Source organism: Rhinolophus hipposideros (genome assembly GCF_964194185.1).
Source record: "Rhinolophus hipposideros genome assembly, chromosome: 10".
In the NCBI taxonomy this organism is placed as follows: Eukaryota; Metazoa; Chordata; class Mammalia; order Chiroptera; family Rhinolophidae; genus Rhinolophus; species Rhinolophus hipposideros.
Window position 1 is genome coordinate 45,708,980 of NC_138056.1, and position 16,165 is coordinate 45,725,144.

Sequence of the window (16,165 nt, forward strand, 5' to 3'; positions counted from 1 at the left end):
GAATATACCAAGCAAAGTTCAACTGATGTTTTTACCTTAAGTCATAAAAGAACAAAAAAGAAAAAGAATGTCAGAGTTGAAAGGAATTGAGGATTCTTCTAGCCTTCCTCTTTGTTCCTTCCTCCTCTACAACTATAACAACATCCCTTCCAGCTGCTCCTAAAGCCTCTGCTTGAACTGACAGGGCAGCCTGTTATGTTCCAGCTGTCACTAAAATGAGGATCTTCCCTGGCTCTTTTGTTATCATACAAGTATGCTTACTACGTCACTTCAAACAAGTCACTACACTCTGTTCAGGCTCAGTGTCCTCTCTTGTAATATGAGTTTAATAACCCCAAAATCACTAAAATGTTGTGCAGCTTAAATAATATAACGTGACATAGCAGCACTATTCACAATAGTCGAAAGGTGGAAGTTGTCACCCAAACGTCCATCAACAGATGAATGGATAAACATACAATGGAAATTATTCAACCTTAAAAAGCAAAGAAATCCTGTCACATGCTACAACATGCACATTACCCTAAGTGAAGTAAGTCACACAAAAGGACAAATACTGTATGATTTCACTTATATGAGGTACCTACAATAGTCAAATTCATAGAGGCAGAAAATAGAATGGTGGTTGCCAGAGGCTGAGTGGGGAATCATTGTTTAATGGGAACAATTTCAGCTTGGCATGATGAAAAACAGTTCTATGGATGGAGAGTACTGATAATTACACAACAATGTGAATATATGTAATGTCTCCAAACTATACACCTAAAAATGGTTAAGATGGTAAGTTTTATGTCAGGTGTATTTTACAATTTTTAAAATAAAAATAATAGTAACTTGAGAAAATCCCTAGCTGTGACAAGAACACAGTTGGTGTTCAACAACTAACTGTCAATTCCCTTCTTACCACTCACTGGTGTGATAGCTACCTTGGGGTCAAGCACAATAAATCTTTTACACCCTTAAGTTAAAATATTGAATCGCCTGAAAAGGAATTGTTTCTGAAAGTAGGCAGCAGATGGTGGCATGTGAGGGAGAGCTCCAGGCAAGCTTCTCTCCATCCAAACCTCCCTAAGAGCTGCTCCCAAATGTAGGCATAGCATGTTGGCATGGGGTGATGACCCTTCCATCTAGTGGATACGATATTTTACTATATTAGACAATGACGGGGGAGCACGAAGAACTAAATGCTGCGGAGCTTCCACTCAGTCCCAACCTCCAAGAAATATTAGACAGAGGTATCAGTAGCTTCGGATACTGAGACCCTCAACTCCGCCTTCGCTCCTCCCACTTTCTCTTCCCTGTCTCCTGTCCCTCCCCACCCCTTCAGTGTACTCTCCTCCTCTTGCTCCTCCTACTCTCTGGCGTGTGCTTTCCTCCCTTTCAGACTTGCCTTTTAGAGGAATCGAAAGTGAAATAAAAAGCCGGCTGCCGTCTGCTGAGTCCCCTGAAAAGGTGAGTGAACTTGGCTAGACCAAGGTACCCCAGCCCTCCCTGAGAAGCCCCTTCCAACCAGTGCCCACTCCTAGAACCTTCACTCTCAATTTTTCTCTGCAGCAGGGCTCACTCAGCCCTAACCCAGCAGTTTTTCCCGCGCTGACTCGTCTGCCCTGGGAGGAGGCTGGGCGGTGAACGTGACTTCCAAGTCACCTGGAAGGAGCTAGGACTGCCCTATTTATTGCTGGCAGTAGAGCTGGGATGAGCGGCCAGGTGACGCTGGGAGCACCAGGCCAGAAACCTAGCAGGAAGGGTGGTCCAGGAGAGCCCTGGGTAGGGTAGGTCCGCAATCCTTGAGACTCCCATCTCCAAAAGTCTCTTTCTGGAGGAGAGAGGGACAGGGTTGTTTAGGATGTTAGAAGTTTATAGATCTATGCCTGGAGGAAATGAAGCTGCTAGGGTGGAGTAGCTGAGAGAAGGGCCTGGAGTGCTGAGTGCTAACCACACATTCGTGTCTGTATAAACATATACACATATATACATATACAGATACGTATACATATATGCATATATAGGTGCACCTACAGATATACACATACGGATATACATATATACTTACAAGAATAAATATAAATATTCTTATGTATATATTCATATTATGGCCTGAGATGGCCTGATGGCCTGAGATGGGAGAAGATGGATGGGAAAAGCCTGTGTACTGAGGGTTTAAGCAGAGATAAATGTGATAAAAGTAGAATTGTAAACAGCTTTATTGCTGAAGTTCCCAACAATTTCACTGTCTTTTGGGGATTCACTTCCCCCTTCTGTGTGACTGGATCAATGGAGCAGACTGTGGGGGAGAAGCTCTTGTTATTCAGCTTAATGTTCTTGTGTTTTAACCCCCACCGGGTCACTATCCCTCATGTTTGCCTTTTAATTTTTTTGCTTTTCTCACACAACCTTTCTCGTCTTCTTCCTTCCTTTTCTCCTCTCCCCATTATGTCACTGCAAGATCTCCATAGTGCCACTTCATAGAAACATTACCCCTCATGGCCTCAGCAATGCCCTTGGCAATGATGTGGGAGGAAGTCACATGCCCTGTCTGCCTGGATCCTATGGTGGAGCCTGTGAGCATTGAATGTGGCCACAGCTTCTGCAACGAATGCATCTCTCAGGTTGGGAAAGGTGGAGGCAGTGTCTGTCCTGTGTGCCGGAACACATTCCTGCTCAGGAACTTCCGGCCAAATCGCCAGCTAGCCAACCTGGTAGACAACCTAAGACAAATCAGCCAGAATGCCAAGGAGGGCACACAGAGGGAGCTATGTAGAGTACATGGAGAGAAACTTCACCTATTCTGCGAGAAAGATGGGACGGCCCTTTGCTGGGTGTGTTCGCAGTCCCGGAAACACCGTGACCATCCCATGGTGCCGATTGAGGAGGCCGCTCAGGAATACCAGGTGAGGCCTTGGCATAGAGGCATGAACAGGTAGAAAGGAGAGGAGGCCCTGATGAGTGCTTTGTTCCCCAGATCTGGCATGGAGAGAGAGTCACCCATAGAGTTAAGATATTGGAGAAAGGGTGTCCCCCACTTTTTATGTCTAAATTAAGGATTAGCACAGCCTTCTCATTCCCCAGGAGCAGGGGCGATGCTATGGTAAAATGATACAAGGATCATGATTCCTTGTGGCTTCCTGGTTAATTAGGAATAAATAGTGCCCCCACCTCTGCCACCCCAACAATGTGGCTCTATTTTGTAAGAAACATGAGGCTTTTTCCAAAGTTTTCCCATCCACAGAATTCCTATCCCAATCAGACTAGTCCTCCCTTCTCTGCACACAAGCTTTTCTAAGAACCAGTAAACCTTCCCCCACCTCATGCTACCCCACCCTACTTCTTGATCTGGTTGGACATTAACCTGCTATCTTTCTGTGCAGGAGAAACTCCAGGTGGCATTAGGGAAACTGAGACAAGAACAAGAGTTGGTTGAGAAGTTGGAAGTGGATATTGCTACGAAGAGAACAGCCTGGAAGGCAAGAGTCATATCCCAAAGGGAATCTTAGATCAGAAGCCTAGGCAGGGTCCAGGGTCCTGGCCTCAAGAAAGCCCTGACCGTAGCTATGCCTGTCTGAGGAGTGATAGTCAGCATATCTCACTCTTCAAAAACCAGTAGTCCTCTAGGTCTCCTGATAGAGGGGCATAAAGAGTATGAAGCTCAAAGAGAGCTCCCAATCAGACACAAAGATTGAATCTTAGGAGAAGGTGCTGAGGGACAAGCCATACCCTAAATCTGTTCCTTGAGCCCAGTCTTAGGGGATGACCGCACCACGGGATCTGAGACAGGTATTCCAGGAGAGATGACCAGTGGCTAGGCCTGTTAGGAAATGAAAAGGGCTGTGATGAACAGACTTAAGGGAACCACCAAGGCCTGAGGTAGGAAAACCAGTCTGACCAGGTGATTGCTTAACCATGTCCAGATCACTGGTTCAAAGTAGAACGGAGAACTAAAGCTTGTCCTTCACTGGTGATTTGGAGGTGGGGTGGGTCAGGGCCAGAGAAGTGGAAGGAACTCATGACCAGTAGATCCCAGAAGACGAAGATTTGGGACCGGGGAAGTGTACCAGCCTGTGGTGGCAAAAAGGGTCATCCTGTGTTATCCGGTGACTCTTCAATCACTAACACAAAAGGGCAAGCAAAGAATATCACAAAGACTTTCTTTCCCCAGGACTTAAGAATGGTGTTGTGAGCCTGTCTTTGTGAGGTTGTTGGGGTGGGGACAGGTGTTACTGTCTTAGTAATTCTCTGAGATAGGAAGACAAAAGGACACATGTGGGTGCTGACTGGGTTTTGAAAGAGGTTGAAAGTCTCTGATAACATGGGCTGATGCAGCAGTGGTTGTAGGGCAGCTACAGTGCACCCCCTACCAATCCCATTCCCCTCTTAGTTCCAGAAGCCTTACCCCCCTACTCATACCTTCCCAGCAAAATGGATTGTGTGCGTGTGTGTGTTTATTCCCAAAAAGAACCAGTGTTGAGTCTAGAGAATAGAAGTAGGTATGGACAGTTCCATTCCTGAAGCTTGGAGGATTTTGATAAAAACCATTTCTCTTTCCAATGACACCAAAGAGGAAGGTTGAGACACACAAATTGAGGATTCATGCAGAGTTTGAGCAGCAGAAAAACTTCCTGGCTGAAGAGGAGCAGAGGCAACTGCAGAAGCTGGAGAAGGATGAGAGGGAACAGCTGAGAATCCTGGGGGAGGCAGAAGTGGAGCTGGCCCAGAGCAGGGAGGATCTGCAGGAGCTGATTGCAGAGTTGGAACGGAGGAGTCGGAGCTCAGAGCTGGAACTGCTGCAGGTGAGGTGGGAGAGGCTCCCACTCTGAATTCAAAGACTAACTGAAAAAAGCCAGAGTTCTCTAGGGCTACCCTCAGAGCAAATGTAAACCTGGTCCCTGGAATTTTCTTAAATAAAACAAGCTAGAATTTGGACCCATGAGTGGTTTGCATTTAAGGCATGGAGAAATACAGATGTAGGAAGGAATATTCCATGCAGCAATTTTTAAAAATGGACACCTCTGATAAGGGTCTGTTCTAACATATACCAAGTTCATGACCTTGAGGAAGGTCCTTAATCTTCCTGAGTTATCAGGTTTCTCATATGCTGAATGGATATTATGATACTACATATCAAAGAATTTTTGTGAGGATTTAATGAGAGAATCCACTAAGGCTCTATGGGTGTTTGGGAAGGTTTTCATAAATAACTAAAAATGTTGAATTAAAAATTAGGAGACAGCAGCTAGGCCACAGCCCTGTAAGTAATTCTCTCCATTACTCTAGGTTAAGTCATTTTTCCTTTACTAGACTTTATTTCTCCATTTGTGAAATGAGGAGGGAGTGGACGATATGACAAGGGTTTCCCCAAACTTTAGTCATAAATTTATCATCTTTACGTTTTCTGCTACTTCTATGAACTACCTAAGCAATTTTAACATGTTATTTTTCTTCAAATTGTCTCACTTTTACCAGAATAAATTTAGTGTAAAAGGAAATTTGTCCTGACCAATAGCAGCCAAGAAATCATGTGTTGATGTTACTGATATTTTTTCTAATGTATTTCATAACAATAATAATAACTGCCTATTCTTCAATAGCACATATTACGTGACAGGTATTCAATCCCTCATGACAACGCAATGAGGTGGATACTACTATTATCCCCATTTTAAAAACAAGTAAACTAAGGTGCAGAGATGTTAAGAGATTTAGTGAAAGACTAAAGCTGAATAACTTGACCAAATTTACCCAAATAGTAAGAGGTAGAGGTAAGATTAAAATAATTACCAATGTATGTTCTACTTAAAATTATGTCACATCCACCAATGATACGTTTACTTCACTTTGGGTGTCTAGGAACTAGATGGTCTCAAAAGGCCCTTCTGTTGTAACATTCTACAGTTCTTCTTGTCCCGTACCTTTTCACTATCTCTCATTCAAGTGTGGTCATGAAGCCATTTCTTTTTGGTCTGTGGTGAAAAAAAAAAAAAAAAAGGTGACTAGATTGGCTTCACTTGGCAGGCTCTCCTTCCTGCTATCTAAATCTTGCTTTGGCCCAACATTGAGCCAAGCTTCTAATGCACTTTTGACTGGGCCTAGGAGCCTGCGAGTTCCCAGGTAAGGGCCCCCAACCCCTGCAACAGAATATTACCAGGTGATTTTATTTCACCTACATGAAATAGCTATTAACTATAGCAGAGGACAGAGCGTTGACTAGCCAGCCTTTTCTCCCCAAACAACTAAAGCCCACAAATGAGAAAGAACAATATCTGCATCCTAGCCTGTCTATTTCCCTGTCACTATCTCTGGGCCTCACCCAGGCTGGGCTATTTGGCCCCTTTCTACTCTTCCCATCTCCCTTCCTCTCCCCAAGAATCTGGTCTTTCTAATGAGTTTTCTGAATTGGAGTCCTTAAACTGATCGTCCTTTCCTTACCTATAGGTTTCTGGTTACCTTAGAAGCATCCACACATTCTTTCTGCTCCAACCTAGTCAAAAATGTCTTTTGGGTCATGGCCCAGTGGAATGGGGCAGAGCAGTGTTTTGTGGACCTCAGGGTAGCAAGACTGAAGTCTCAATGGTGAACCAGTGATTCTGAAAATTACTTTGTCTCTTTTTCCCTCAGGAGGTGAAAAGTGTCCTGGAAAGGTAAGGAGAGGTTTTCTTTGTTAGAGGAGGGGGTGGGAGGAAGCATATACACCTGTGAAAAAGGTTCTTGAGTTAGAAAAACATGCACTGAAGTTTCTATTGTCAAAGACCTAGTCCTCCATAAAATATTTTCTGATCTCAGAGGGCTAATTAATGGGTATCTCAATTGGTGAGTTGCCCACAGTAACTGAACTGTAACATCTTCACCAAGTTAAACCCCGACAAACAGGGAAATTTTGAGTCTGCAGCCTCCTGGGACTCCTTTAAAAAAAAAAATCTAAATCTAAGCAGTTACAAACGTCCCAGAAAGAGCCATGAGTAAGAACCACAGTGTAGGTAAGACTCCTTATCGTTCCTTAGGGAATGATTCAGTACCCTGCCTATGAAATGAAACAGAATGTGCTTGTAGGGTGACCTCAGACTCAGAGACAAGATACAGTCTATCCACGTGCTACAGAGGCCCATGTAACCAGGAAGGCAGCAATAAGAGCTATATCTTGCCTCCTTTTGGTTCCCACTCCCAGGGATCCTAACATAAGAGGTGTTTATAAATTTGTGTTGATTGAATCATCAGTCATCCACAAGGCAGGTTATAGCATTAGGGTTTGGGGCTGGGGTAGGAGTTGGAGACGGGGTCTCTAACTCTATTTCCCGCAGGAGTGAGTCCTGGAACCTGAAAGAGCTGGACATCGACTCCCCAGACCTGAGGAGTGTGTGCCATGTGCCAGGGCTGAAGAAGATGTTGAGGACGTGTGGAGGTGAGGCGAGTGCCAGGAATGTGGGACTGGCCTGTGAGCAGCAGAATGGTATAACAGAGTATGTGCCAGGGTCGGGGAGAAATTTCAGATCGGAGTAGGTGGAGCTAGGGAAGGTGGTTTCCTCAAAGGTCAGGGCAAGAGCTGCAGCTGGCTGGGCGGGGTCATTTCCTCCCATAATGAGATTCTCTTCCTCATCCCCTCACCACTAGCACCGGATTAGTGACCTCCCCATACTGTCCCAGCCTGACTCCGGTCCTCTCTCTGCAGTACACATTACTCTGGATCCACACACAGCCAATCCGTGGCTCATCCTTTCAGAGGATCAGCGACTAGTGAAGCTTGGAGATACCCAGCAGAAGGTGCCTGAAACGGAGGAGAGATTTGATACTTATCCCATGGTCCTGGGTTCTCAGAGCTTCGAATCTGGAAAATTTTACTGGGAAGTCGATGTGACAGGAAAGGCAGCCTGGGACCTAGGAGTCTGTAGAGACTCTGTGCAAAGGAAGGGGCATTTTTTGCTTAACCCCAACAATGGCTTCTGGACAATTTGGCTGTGGAACAAACAAAAATATGAGGCTGGCACCTGCCCGCAGACTCCCCTCCAACTTTCGGTGCCTCCACGCCAAATTGGGATCTTCCTAGACTACGAGGCCCGCACTGTCTCCTTCTACAACATCACTGACCACGGCTCCCTCATCTACACCTTCTCTGAATGTGCCTTCACTGGACCCCTGCGTCCCTTCTTCAATCTTGGATTCAACGATGGAGGAAGAAACTCTGCCCCTCTAATCCTCCGTCCACTGAGCATGGGACGGTACGGATCCACTGACTGTTGATGGCTCTCTCTAGATACTGTTACTCCTACCTCGTGGGTACCCCTGCTCATCCACTGACCCTGTTTCGTTTTCCCAGGAACTCTGAACCACCTTTGTCTCTGCAGAGATGTCAGGATACCAGCAAGCAGACTGGCAAGGAGGTCACTGAAAGTCTGTGTCAAATCACCTTGAACATCAATATTCCTGCCCTAGATTTCTTTATGGTTCCCTCCATGAAACAAACTATATTCGGTCCAAACTCATCTGGATTAACCAAAACATGTTTCTGCCTTGTTTACGCGATTCAAGTTTTGTCCTCTTCTCTCCATTACTAGGCCTTTGGTGAGATCTCTATTATATATCACACATGGTGTGCAAAAAGGCTTCCTAAGTATATTTGGCCTCAATGTATCCCATTCAATCCTTGTTCTCATACACATCTGACCAACAACACACTTCTGACCATAAGTGGTTCCACACTGCCTATAGAAAAAAGCCACACTTATTAAAGAAAGGCTGAATTATACATTCCTTAGGTTACCAAGTTAAATATCCAGCCTGCTGTGCTCCCCTATGTCCCCCTTTATTTCCCAACCATATCTTGTTAATGATAGAGTTGGTTAAAGGGCATATCAATCTAAATGGAAGGTGTATGGTTTTTTGATGTGTCAATTTAGCTAGGCTAAGTGTTTTTCAATCAAACATTAATCTAGATGTCGCCCTGAATGTCATTAAAGTCCATAATCATTTGACTTTAAGTAAAGAAGATTGTCCTGATAAACAGGGTGGGCCTAATTCAATCAGGTGAAAGGCATTAAGAGCAGAACTTTGGCTTCCCTGAGGAAGATATTCCACCTATGAATAGCAACTTCAGCTTATGCCCAAGAGTTTCAGCTTGCCCTTCCTGATTTAGGACTTGCCAGCCCCCATTGTTGTGTAAGTGAATTCCTTGCAATAAATCTCAGTCTTTATCTCTTACTAATTCTGCTTCTCCGGTTGAGCCCTGATTGGTATGAAGGCCAGAGCTGAGGTAACAGCATCACCTGGTGACAACAAACACTTTCTTGAGTTTAAGCTTTTAAGGTTGGAATACTAAAGATCTACCTGAGTGATAGTAGGCTATGAGAAAGCACCCGGCTGTCATTCCAGGAACCTTGATTCCTTATCTAAAATAGAATCTCAGATGTGCCCTCAGCACATCTGCTAAGTGTTTCAAGAAAAATTTGGGTACTATGTAAAGATGTCAGTGACCTTGAAAAGAGTTTATTGATAAAAGAGTTGTTTCTAAGGATGAGTAATGGTCTATCTTAACACTGGACAGAAAGGAGGTCCTTTGGAGGAAGGATAAAATTCTCCGGCAAAAGGACATTACAGAGCTAAATAATATAAGTTGGCAAAGTCAAGCAATGCATTGGTTGACAAACTGAAGAAAGAAAACAGGAGAACTCAGTCCTATAGGAATGGGGATGTCATGGAGAACAGTTAGAATCCATATGTCAGGGTCATGGAGGAATATTTTTAAAAAGAAAGGTAGCTTATAAAATCAGCTTTTGTGCTACTCTGTTTCTACCTTGGCGTTGACCAATGCTAAATGATGCCTTGTTCCCTTCAATTGATATACTGGTGGGAGGACAGTACATAATGATGTAAACTTAAATATTCTTATGTCTCAAAATCTGAAGACTTTGGCATATCCTGTTACCCTGATACTTGGAGATGTACATTATACAGATGACGTACTACCATCCCCTCTTCTCCGCTAAAAGGAATTAAGTGGTATAGATTTCATACTACCTCAACTTTTATCCCCACCAGTAATTACTAACAAGTGATCCAGGTATACCACTGCATGTCACACAAAAATTATCTTGAGAAATGAGGGAAGATTCTACTAGCACCAATTCCAATATTGATTAATATTATCTTTTATAAAGCAAATAAGACCTGTTGACTTATAATTTCCTTTGATTCTCAACTTTCTTTTGAATTAGAAGAGGTGGGAATTACTACACCATAATTTTGAAGTTAAACAAGGTAAAGCAGAGGAAGTTAAAAATTTTATCCACTGCTTATTCTGTGTCATGCATATTCAAGATCATGTTTAATCTTCATACTTGTTAGTTCTATCACAGCTGTATGATAAAGGTGTAATCAAGAAATTTAAAAATTATGGTGCCCCCTCGTTATTTATGAAACTTACATTTTCAGTTTTTCCAGCTTTATTGTAGTATAATTGACAAAAATTATATATTTAAGGTGTGCACTTAAATATATATGTATACTTTATGAAATCATTACCAAATTCAAGCTAATTAACATCCATTGCCTCACATAGTTACCTTTTGTGTGTATGTAATGAGAACACTAAAGATCAGCAAATTTCAAATATACACTACCGTATTATTAATTAGTCATCATCCTGTACATTAAATCCCCAGAACTTATTCATCTCATAACTAAAGTTTGTACCCTTCAACCAGCATGTCCCTATTAACCCCAGCCTATGCCCCTGGCAACCACCATTCTGCTTTTCTGTTTCTTATGAGTTCAACTTTTAGATTCCACATATAAGAGAGATCATACAGTATTTGTCTCTCTTTCTAGCTTATTTCACTTGGTATAATGTCCTACAGTTCATCCATGTTGTCACAAATGATGGGATTTCTTTTTTATGGTTGAATAATATGCCATTGTATATTACCTGGAAGTTTTTCCTTCCAGCTTTATTGAGATTTATTTATACACACACACACACACACACACACAAGTGTATTGCATTGTGTGTTTACCACCCAAAGTCAAATCCTTTTTTGTCACCATATATTTGACCCCATTTACCCTCTTCTACTTTCCCCACTCCCTTTACCCTCTGGTAATCACTAAACTATTGTCTTTCTGAGTTTTTGTTTGTCTTGGTTTGTTGCTTTCAGTTTTATGTGCCATATATGAGTGAACTCATATGGTTCTCGACTTTTTCTGTCTGACTTATTTTGCTTAGCATGATAATATCAAGATTCATCCATGTTGTCGCTAATGGCAGTATTTCATCTTTTCTTATGGCAGAGTAATATTCCGTTGTATATATGTACTACGTCTTCATCTATTCATCTATCAAAGGACACTTTGGTGGTTCCCATGTCTTAGCAACCATGAATATTAGTCATTGAAGTTTGTTTTCTTTATTTTGTCTAATTTTGTTTACTTGTTAACATTTGTTGTTAAACAATTAAATATTTAAAAGTACACCATAAAAAAAAACTAGAAAAAAAAATCTAAGAATAATAATCAAAACTTAGGTGGACGATAATAGTCTAACATTAAAACAATAAAGCCTACAAAGGAAAAGAATCATGGATTTGAAAATATTTCCTATATCTCTTTAGGTAAAACAAAAGCCAGCCAAAGAAAATTACAGAAATTATAACCAGAGAAATCTTTTTCAATAAATATTAATACCTTGGGGAAGTTATGCATCCTCTGAGTCTCAAATTACATGACTATGAAATGGAAATAATGGAAACAATGAGTCTGATGTGGAGATTAAATAAAATAAGGTATGAAATAAGCTTTGCACAGGTTCAATAAATGGGTTTTACTATTAATCCACAAAGAAATATAGTATCCAATAAGCATGATAAACATTGTTCAATGTATCTACTAACTAAATAAATTCAAATTAAAAGACAATGAGAAAATAATTTCACCCTATACATAGCAAGTTTTTAAATAAACTACTTACTAAATGTTAGTAAGGGTGCAATAAGTGTTGGCACTTTTATGTATTTTTGATAAGTGAAAATTAATAACTTCAGATGTAATTTTTCAATGTGCCAGAGGAGCCTAAAATCTTCATATCCCAGACCTAGTAATTCTTCTTAAGGCTAAAATCATGCAAAGCTTAATACACAAAAAAAGACAAATCTTACGTATAAAAGTGTCCCTAGAATAGAATTTATATTGTTAATTGTTAAAAAAAAATAAGTATTACAAAATAAAAAGGTGAACGTTACCTCAACGAGTAAAAAGGAATTTTTTAAAGCATGCTGTCCTAATAAATAATTAAAAGATATAAAACATAGCCATTAAATTTATTATAGATTTGTAAATGTATTACCATGTAAAATGGAACAGTAAATTTCTCTGGGTGGTGGGATCATGTGCAATTTTAATTTTAATTTTCTTGTTATCATTTTTCTACGGAATACTTATATAAAAAGAAGTAAATGTTTTCAAAAGAAGTATCAACACTATGGTATTATATCACAGAGGAAGTAGTACTTAAATTTGGGATCAGGTGGTTAATAATGATTTCATTGAATAGATGACACCAAGATGGGCATTGAAAGATGAATGATGAGAATTCATTCAAAGGTCAAGGAAAGGAGAAGTTATTCAAGGTAAACTAATCATTAGAAAGAATGCACTAGTACACTTAAAAACATAACTGAACATGGAGAAATTAGAGATACAATTCCTTGAGACTGAAGCACAAATTGCATGGAAGTAATATGGAAACCTACTGGAAAGGAATCTGAATTTATTCTGTACCATATTAAGGGGGGTGATCTTTGAGAAACAACTCCCAAAAAGTAAAATATTAGGAGCATAGCTCCGTTATGTGCTCTTAACACCCATATCATATTTTGAGAAAGCCTGAAGGAATGAAGCTTTTACATGGGTGTTCAGGAATGTGGTGAGATGGCTCAGGGCTTTACATAGCTCAAGACAGAAAACTTACTATTTATCTAAACTAGACTATTTCCAAAGTTGAGTTGACCTGACTACTGGAGAGCAACCTGTCCATTCCTCAAATGATAATCTGTAAGTATCTCAGTCAACCCACATGTACTGCTTTCACACTGATCAAAGAGGCAAGTCTCACAGTCTCAGTAGGTTGCTCCAGAGGCCCATAACTCAATGAGCCATTTCTCCCGGTGACTCAGTTCTAGTTGTCTTGTTTACTGCTGTCAAAGCACATCACGGAGAGACCAAAATTTCTGAGAAACAAGTCTCTGCCAACCCTAAAGTCATTTCTGTTTTGGAGATAACATGTAAATCACTTGGTCTCGTATTTGTTTTGTCTTAATCCCATAAATGATGGGATTCAGCAAAGGTGGAGCCAGCATACTGACATTGGCCAGCAGGAAATGCACATGTAGCAGGATGTGGCGTCCAAAGCGCTGCGTGAGGACTGAGAAGAACCCAGGCCCATAAAAGAGGAGAATGACACAGATATGGGAGCCACGTGTGTTCAGAGCTTTGTGACGAGCATCTTGGGAAGGGATACGGAAGACAGCATGAAGAATCAGAACATAGGAAACAAAAAGGAGGACATTATCTAGGATCACTGTTGACATTAAGACAAAAAATCCGTACCAAATGTTTACTCAGATGTCATCACAGGCATATTTGGCCAAAACAATGTGTTCACAAAATGTATGGGGCAGGATGTTATTCCTGTAAAAAGTCAGCCTCTTCAGAAGAAATACATTGGGAAAGATTGTACAGTGTGCTCTGAAGAAAACAGCCAGACCAATTTTCCCTATTAAAGAGTAGGTGAGTATCATGGTGTACCTCAGTGGGTAATGTATTGCAATGTAGCGGTCAAATGCCATAATCAGCAAGATGCCTGACTCAAAAATGAAGGAGGAATGCTGGAAGTAGAGGTGGGCAATGCAGCTCTTAGAGAGATTTCCCTACTATTGCTCCAGAAAATGGCCAATGCCTTGGGTTCTGCTGTTGTGGCAAAGAAAATGTCAACTCCAGCCAGCATGCAGAGGACAAGATACATGGGTTTGTGGAAGCTGCACTTGGTGAGAATAATGAAGATAAGACCATTTCCCAGGAGGGCAAAGACATAGGAGATGAATAAGGGAATGGAAATCCACATGTGCAGGTCTGCTCATCCTGGGATGCCCAGCAGGTAGAAGACTACATGGTTAACACCAGTGTGGTTGAAGCCAGCCATTCCTGAGGCAGGCTGGGTGGACTTGAACTTCACCTAACAGAGATAAAGAAAAACAGAGATTACATATAAATGTTTTCCTTGAGTTTTCTGATTAAATATATTAAGTTAAATGCCTACCTTTATCACTGTTTCCTCTTACTACGCTCTAAAATCTTAGTAAAATAACAAAAACAAATCATACATATAGAAAGCAGAAGAGAAGATAAAGGAAAATTGGCAACAACATTTTGAAAGCAGATGGATGACTATTGACTAAACAGATAGAATAAAACTAATAGCTTCAAGTTGAAAACAAGAATCAAGATAATTTTCACTATAAAACCCAGATAGTTTCAAGAATTACAGGTACTTCTCTAAACAGAGATGAAGATGAGATTTTTGAAAAGGATTATTGACCTATGATTTCACTCATACGTGGGATATAAAACTGAAAGCAACAAACAAATAGAAGCTCATAGACACAGACGAGAGTTTAATGGTTACCAGAGGGGAAGGGGGCAGAAGGGTTGTAGAAGAGGGTAAAGGAGGTCAAATATATGCTGATGGAAGGAGACCTGACTCTGGACAGTAAACACACAATGCAATATATAGATGATGTAGTATACAATTGTAGTATAGAATTGAAACCTGTATTATTTTACTAACCAATGTCACCCCAGTAAATTTAATAAAAAATTAAATACTGGTACTACTAATAATAGAGAAGAAAATTTAAAAAAAGAAAATGATTAATTGTTTTAAAGTTTATATAGACTATGGGATACTCTTTCCCAACCTGTTTATCCAGGCACCAGCAGAATACTGGTGGTTTATTCCCTGGTGAGGGTAAGCCTAGAAAATTCTGGATAGTGTAAGTAAAGCTGAGGTAGGAGTGCTATGCTAAAAGCAGGGGATTAAATGAAAGGCTACATACTGAATAAAATGAAACCCCAGTGAAATTCTCCTAGGTATGCCTGGTAATCTTTACACGACCCTATATCCACATCTTATAATTCATTTGGATTTAAGAATGAGGAACTAAAAAGTGATTAGTGGTTATATTTGCAGGCGTAGGATTTGTTTAGGGAGAGACTTCCTGCCATATTACTCCAATCCAGAATTTTACACCAAAATAAGTCAAAATTTTAAGAGTAGGAAGTTATTTAAGATCTTCAAAGACTTCAATAGAATTACCTCCCATTAGTGCTTTCACTGGAAGCTACTATAAAATAAGTACCACCAAAATGAGGGAATGAAGCAAAAAGAGGGACACATAGCCTCCAACAAAAGAGCTAAAGCAGAGTGACACAATACAAGAGAGGATATAGGCTTGAAGGAATGAGGGAATTCCTTAAATAATGCCGAAGGCTGGCTACTGTGAAGAGTCTGAGAGTATCGTGAATCTAGATTGCATCAAGGGGATAGAGGACACCTAAAAACATCTCAAAGGAAAAAAAAAGCTTGTTTTAAAACATCATTTATATTTCTAGTGGAAAGTAAGGCACGTAAAAACTAAGCAAACAATAAAAAAAATAGACAATCATTTACTCCAGGGAAGAAAATAATCTACAAAAAAGGAAATGTAATCATATGTCATTGTTATAATACTTCAGTGATTATAATCATAATAATGTAAACGTAAGTATGTATCTTAAAATCATAATATAGCTCTATTACTAAAATCAGGAAAAGGGAAGACTGTATGTATCTGAATGTGTTTGTGTTTGGGGGCCAGAGGAGTTACATGCAGAAAAGCTAAATGCACATCTTCCATATAAGAAAGTCAGTGAATGACATGTAAAACATGATTAAAGGGTGGCCGGTTGGCTCAGTAGTTGGAGCGTGGTGCTTATAACACCAAAGTCGACAGTTCGATTCCCATATGGTCCAGTGGGCGGCCGGTTTGCTCGGTGTTTAGAGCACGGTGCTCATACACCAATGTCATTGGTTCGAGTCCCACATGGTCCAGTGAGCTGTGCCCTCCACAACTAGATTGAAAACAACAACTTG

The 16,165-nt window shown here is 40.7% G+C and overlaps 2 protein-coding genes across 2 annotated transcripts; one reads left to right on the forward strand and one right to left on the reverse strand.

Moving 5' to 3' along the window:
* Positions 1-1,395: 1,395 nt before the first annotated feature.
* On the forward strand, positions 1,396-12,215 carry TRIM21 (tripartite motif containing 21). Its single transcript, XM_081062992.1, has 7 exons — positions 1,396-1,452; positions 2,447-2,891; positions 3,369-3,464; positions 4,557-4,787; positions 6,613-6,635; positions 7,293-7,393; positions 7,661-12,215. Exons 2-7 carry the CDS (start codon positions 2,484-2,486, stop codon positions 8,227-8,229), a joined length of 1,428 nt encoding a protein of 475 aa, XP_080919118.1. The 5' UTR covers positions 1,396-1,452; positions 2,447-2,483; the 3' UTR covers positions 8,230-12,215.
* Positions 12,216-13,235: 1,020 nt separating this feature from the next.
* OR52B4 (olfactory receptor family 52 subfamily B member 4) lies at positions 13,236-14,176 on the reverse strand (the record flags this gene model as incomplete). The annotated part of the gene is given in 4 exon segments (XM_081063711.1): positions 13,236-13,595; positions 13,599-13,891; positions 13,894-14,110; positions 14,114-14,176. Coding segments are annotated over 4 exon segments (933 nt in total).
* Positions 14,177-16,165: the final 1,989 nt, after the last annotated feature.

Excerpts from the sequence above, each read along its gene's own strand:
- TRIM21 (XM_081062992.1), top strand. The coding sequence starts at position 2,484 with ATGGCCTCAGCAATGCCCTTGGCAATGATGTGGGAGGAAGTCACATGC. Across the intron at positions 4,788-6,612 it reads CAGAGCTGGAACTGCTGCAG|GAGGTGAAAAGTGTCCTGGA; the intron begins GTGAGGTGGGAG and ends TTTTTCCCTCAG. Across the intron at positions 6,636-7,292 it reads GTGAAAAGTGTCCTGGAAAG|GAGTGAGTCCTGGAACCTGA; the intron begins GTAAGGAGAGGT and ends TATTTCCCGCAG.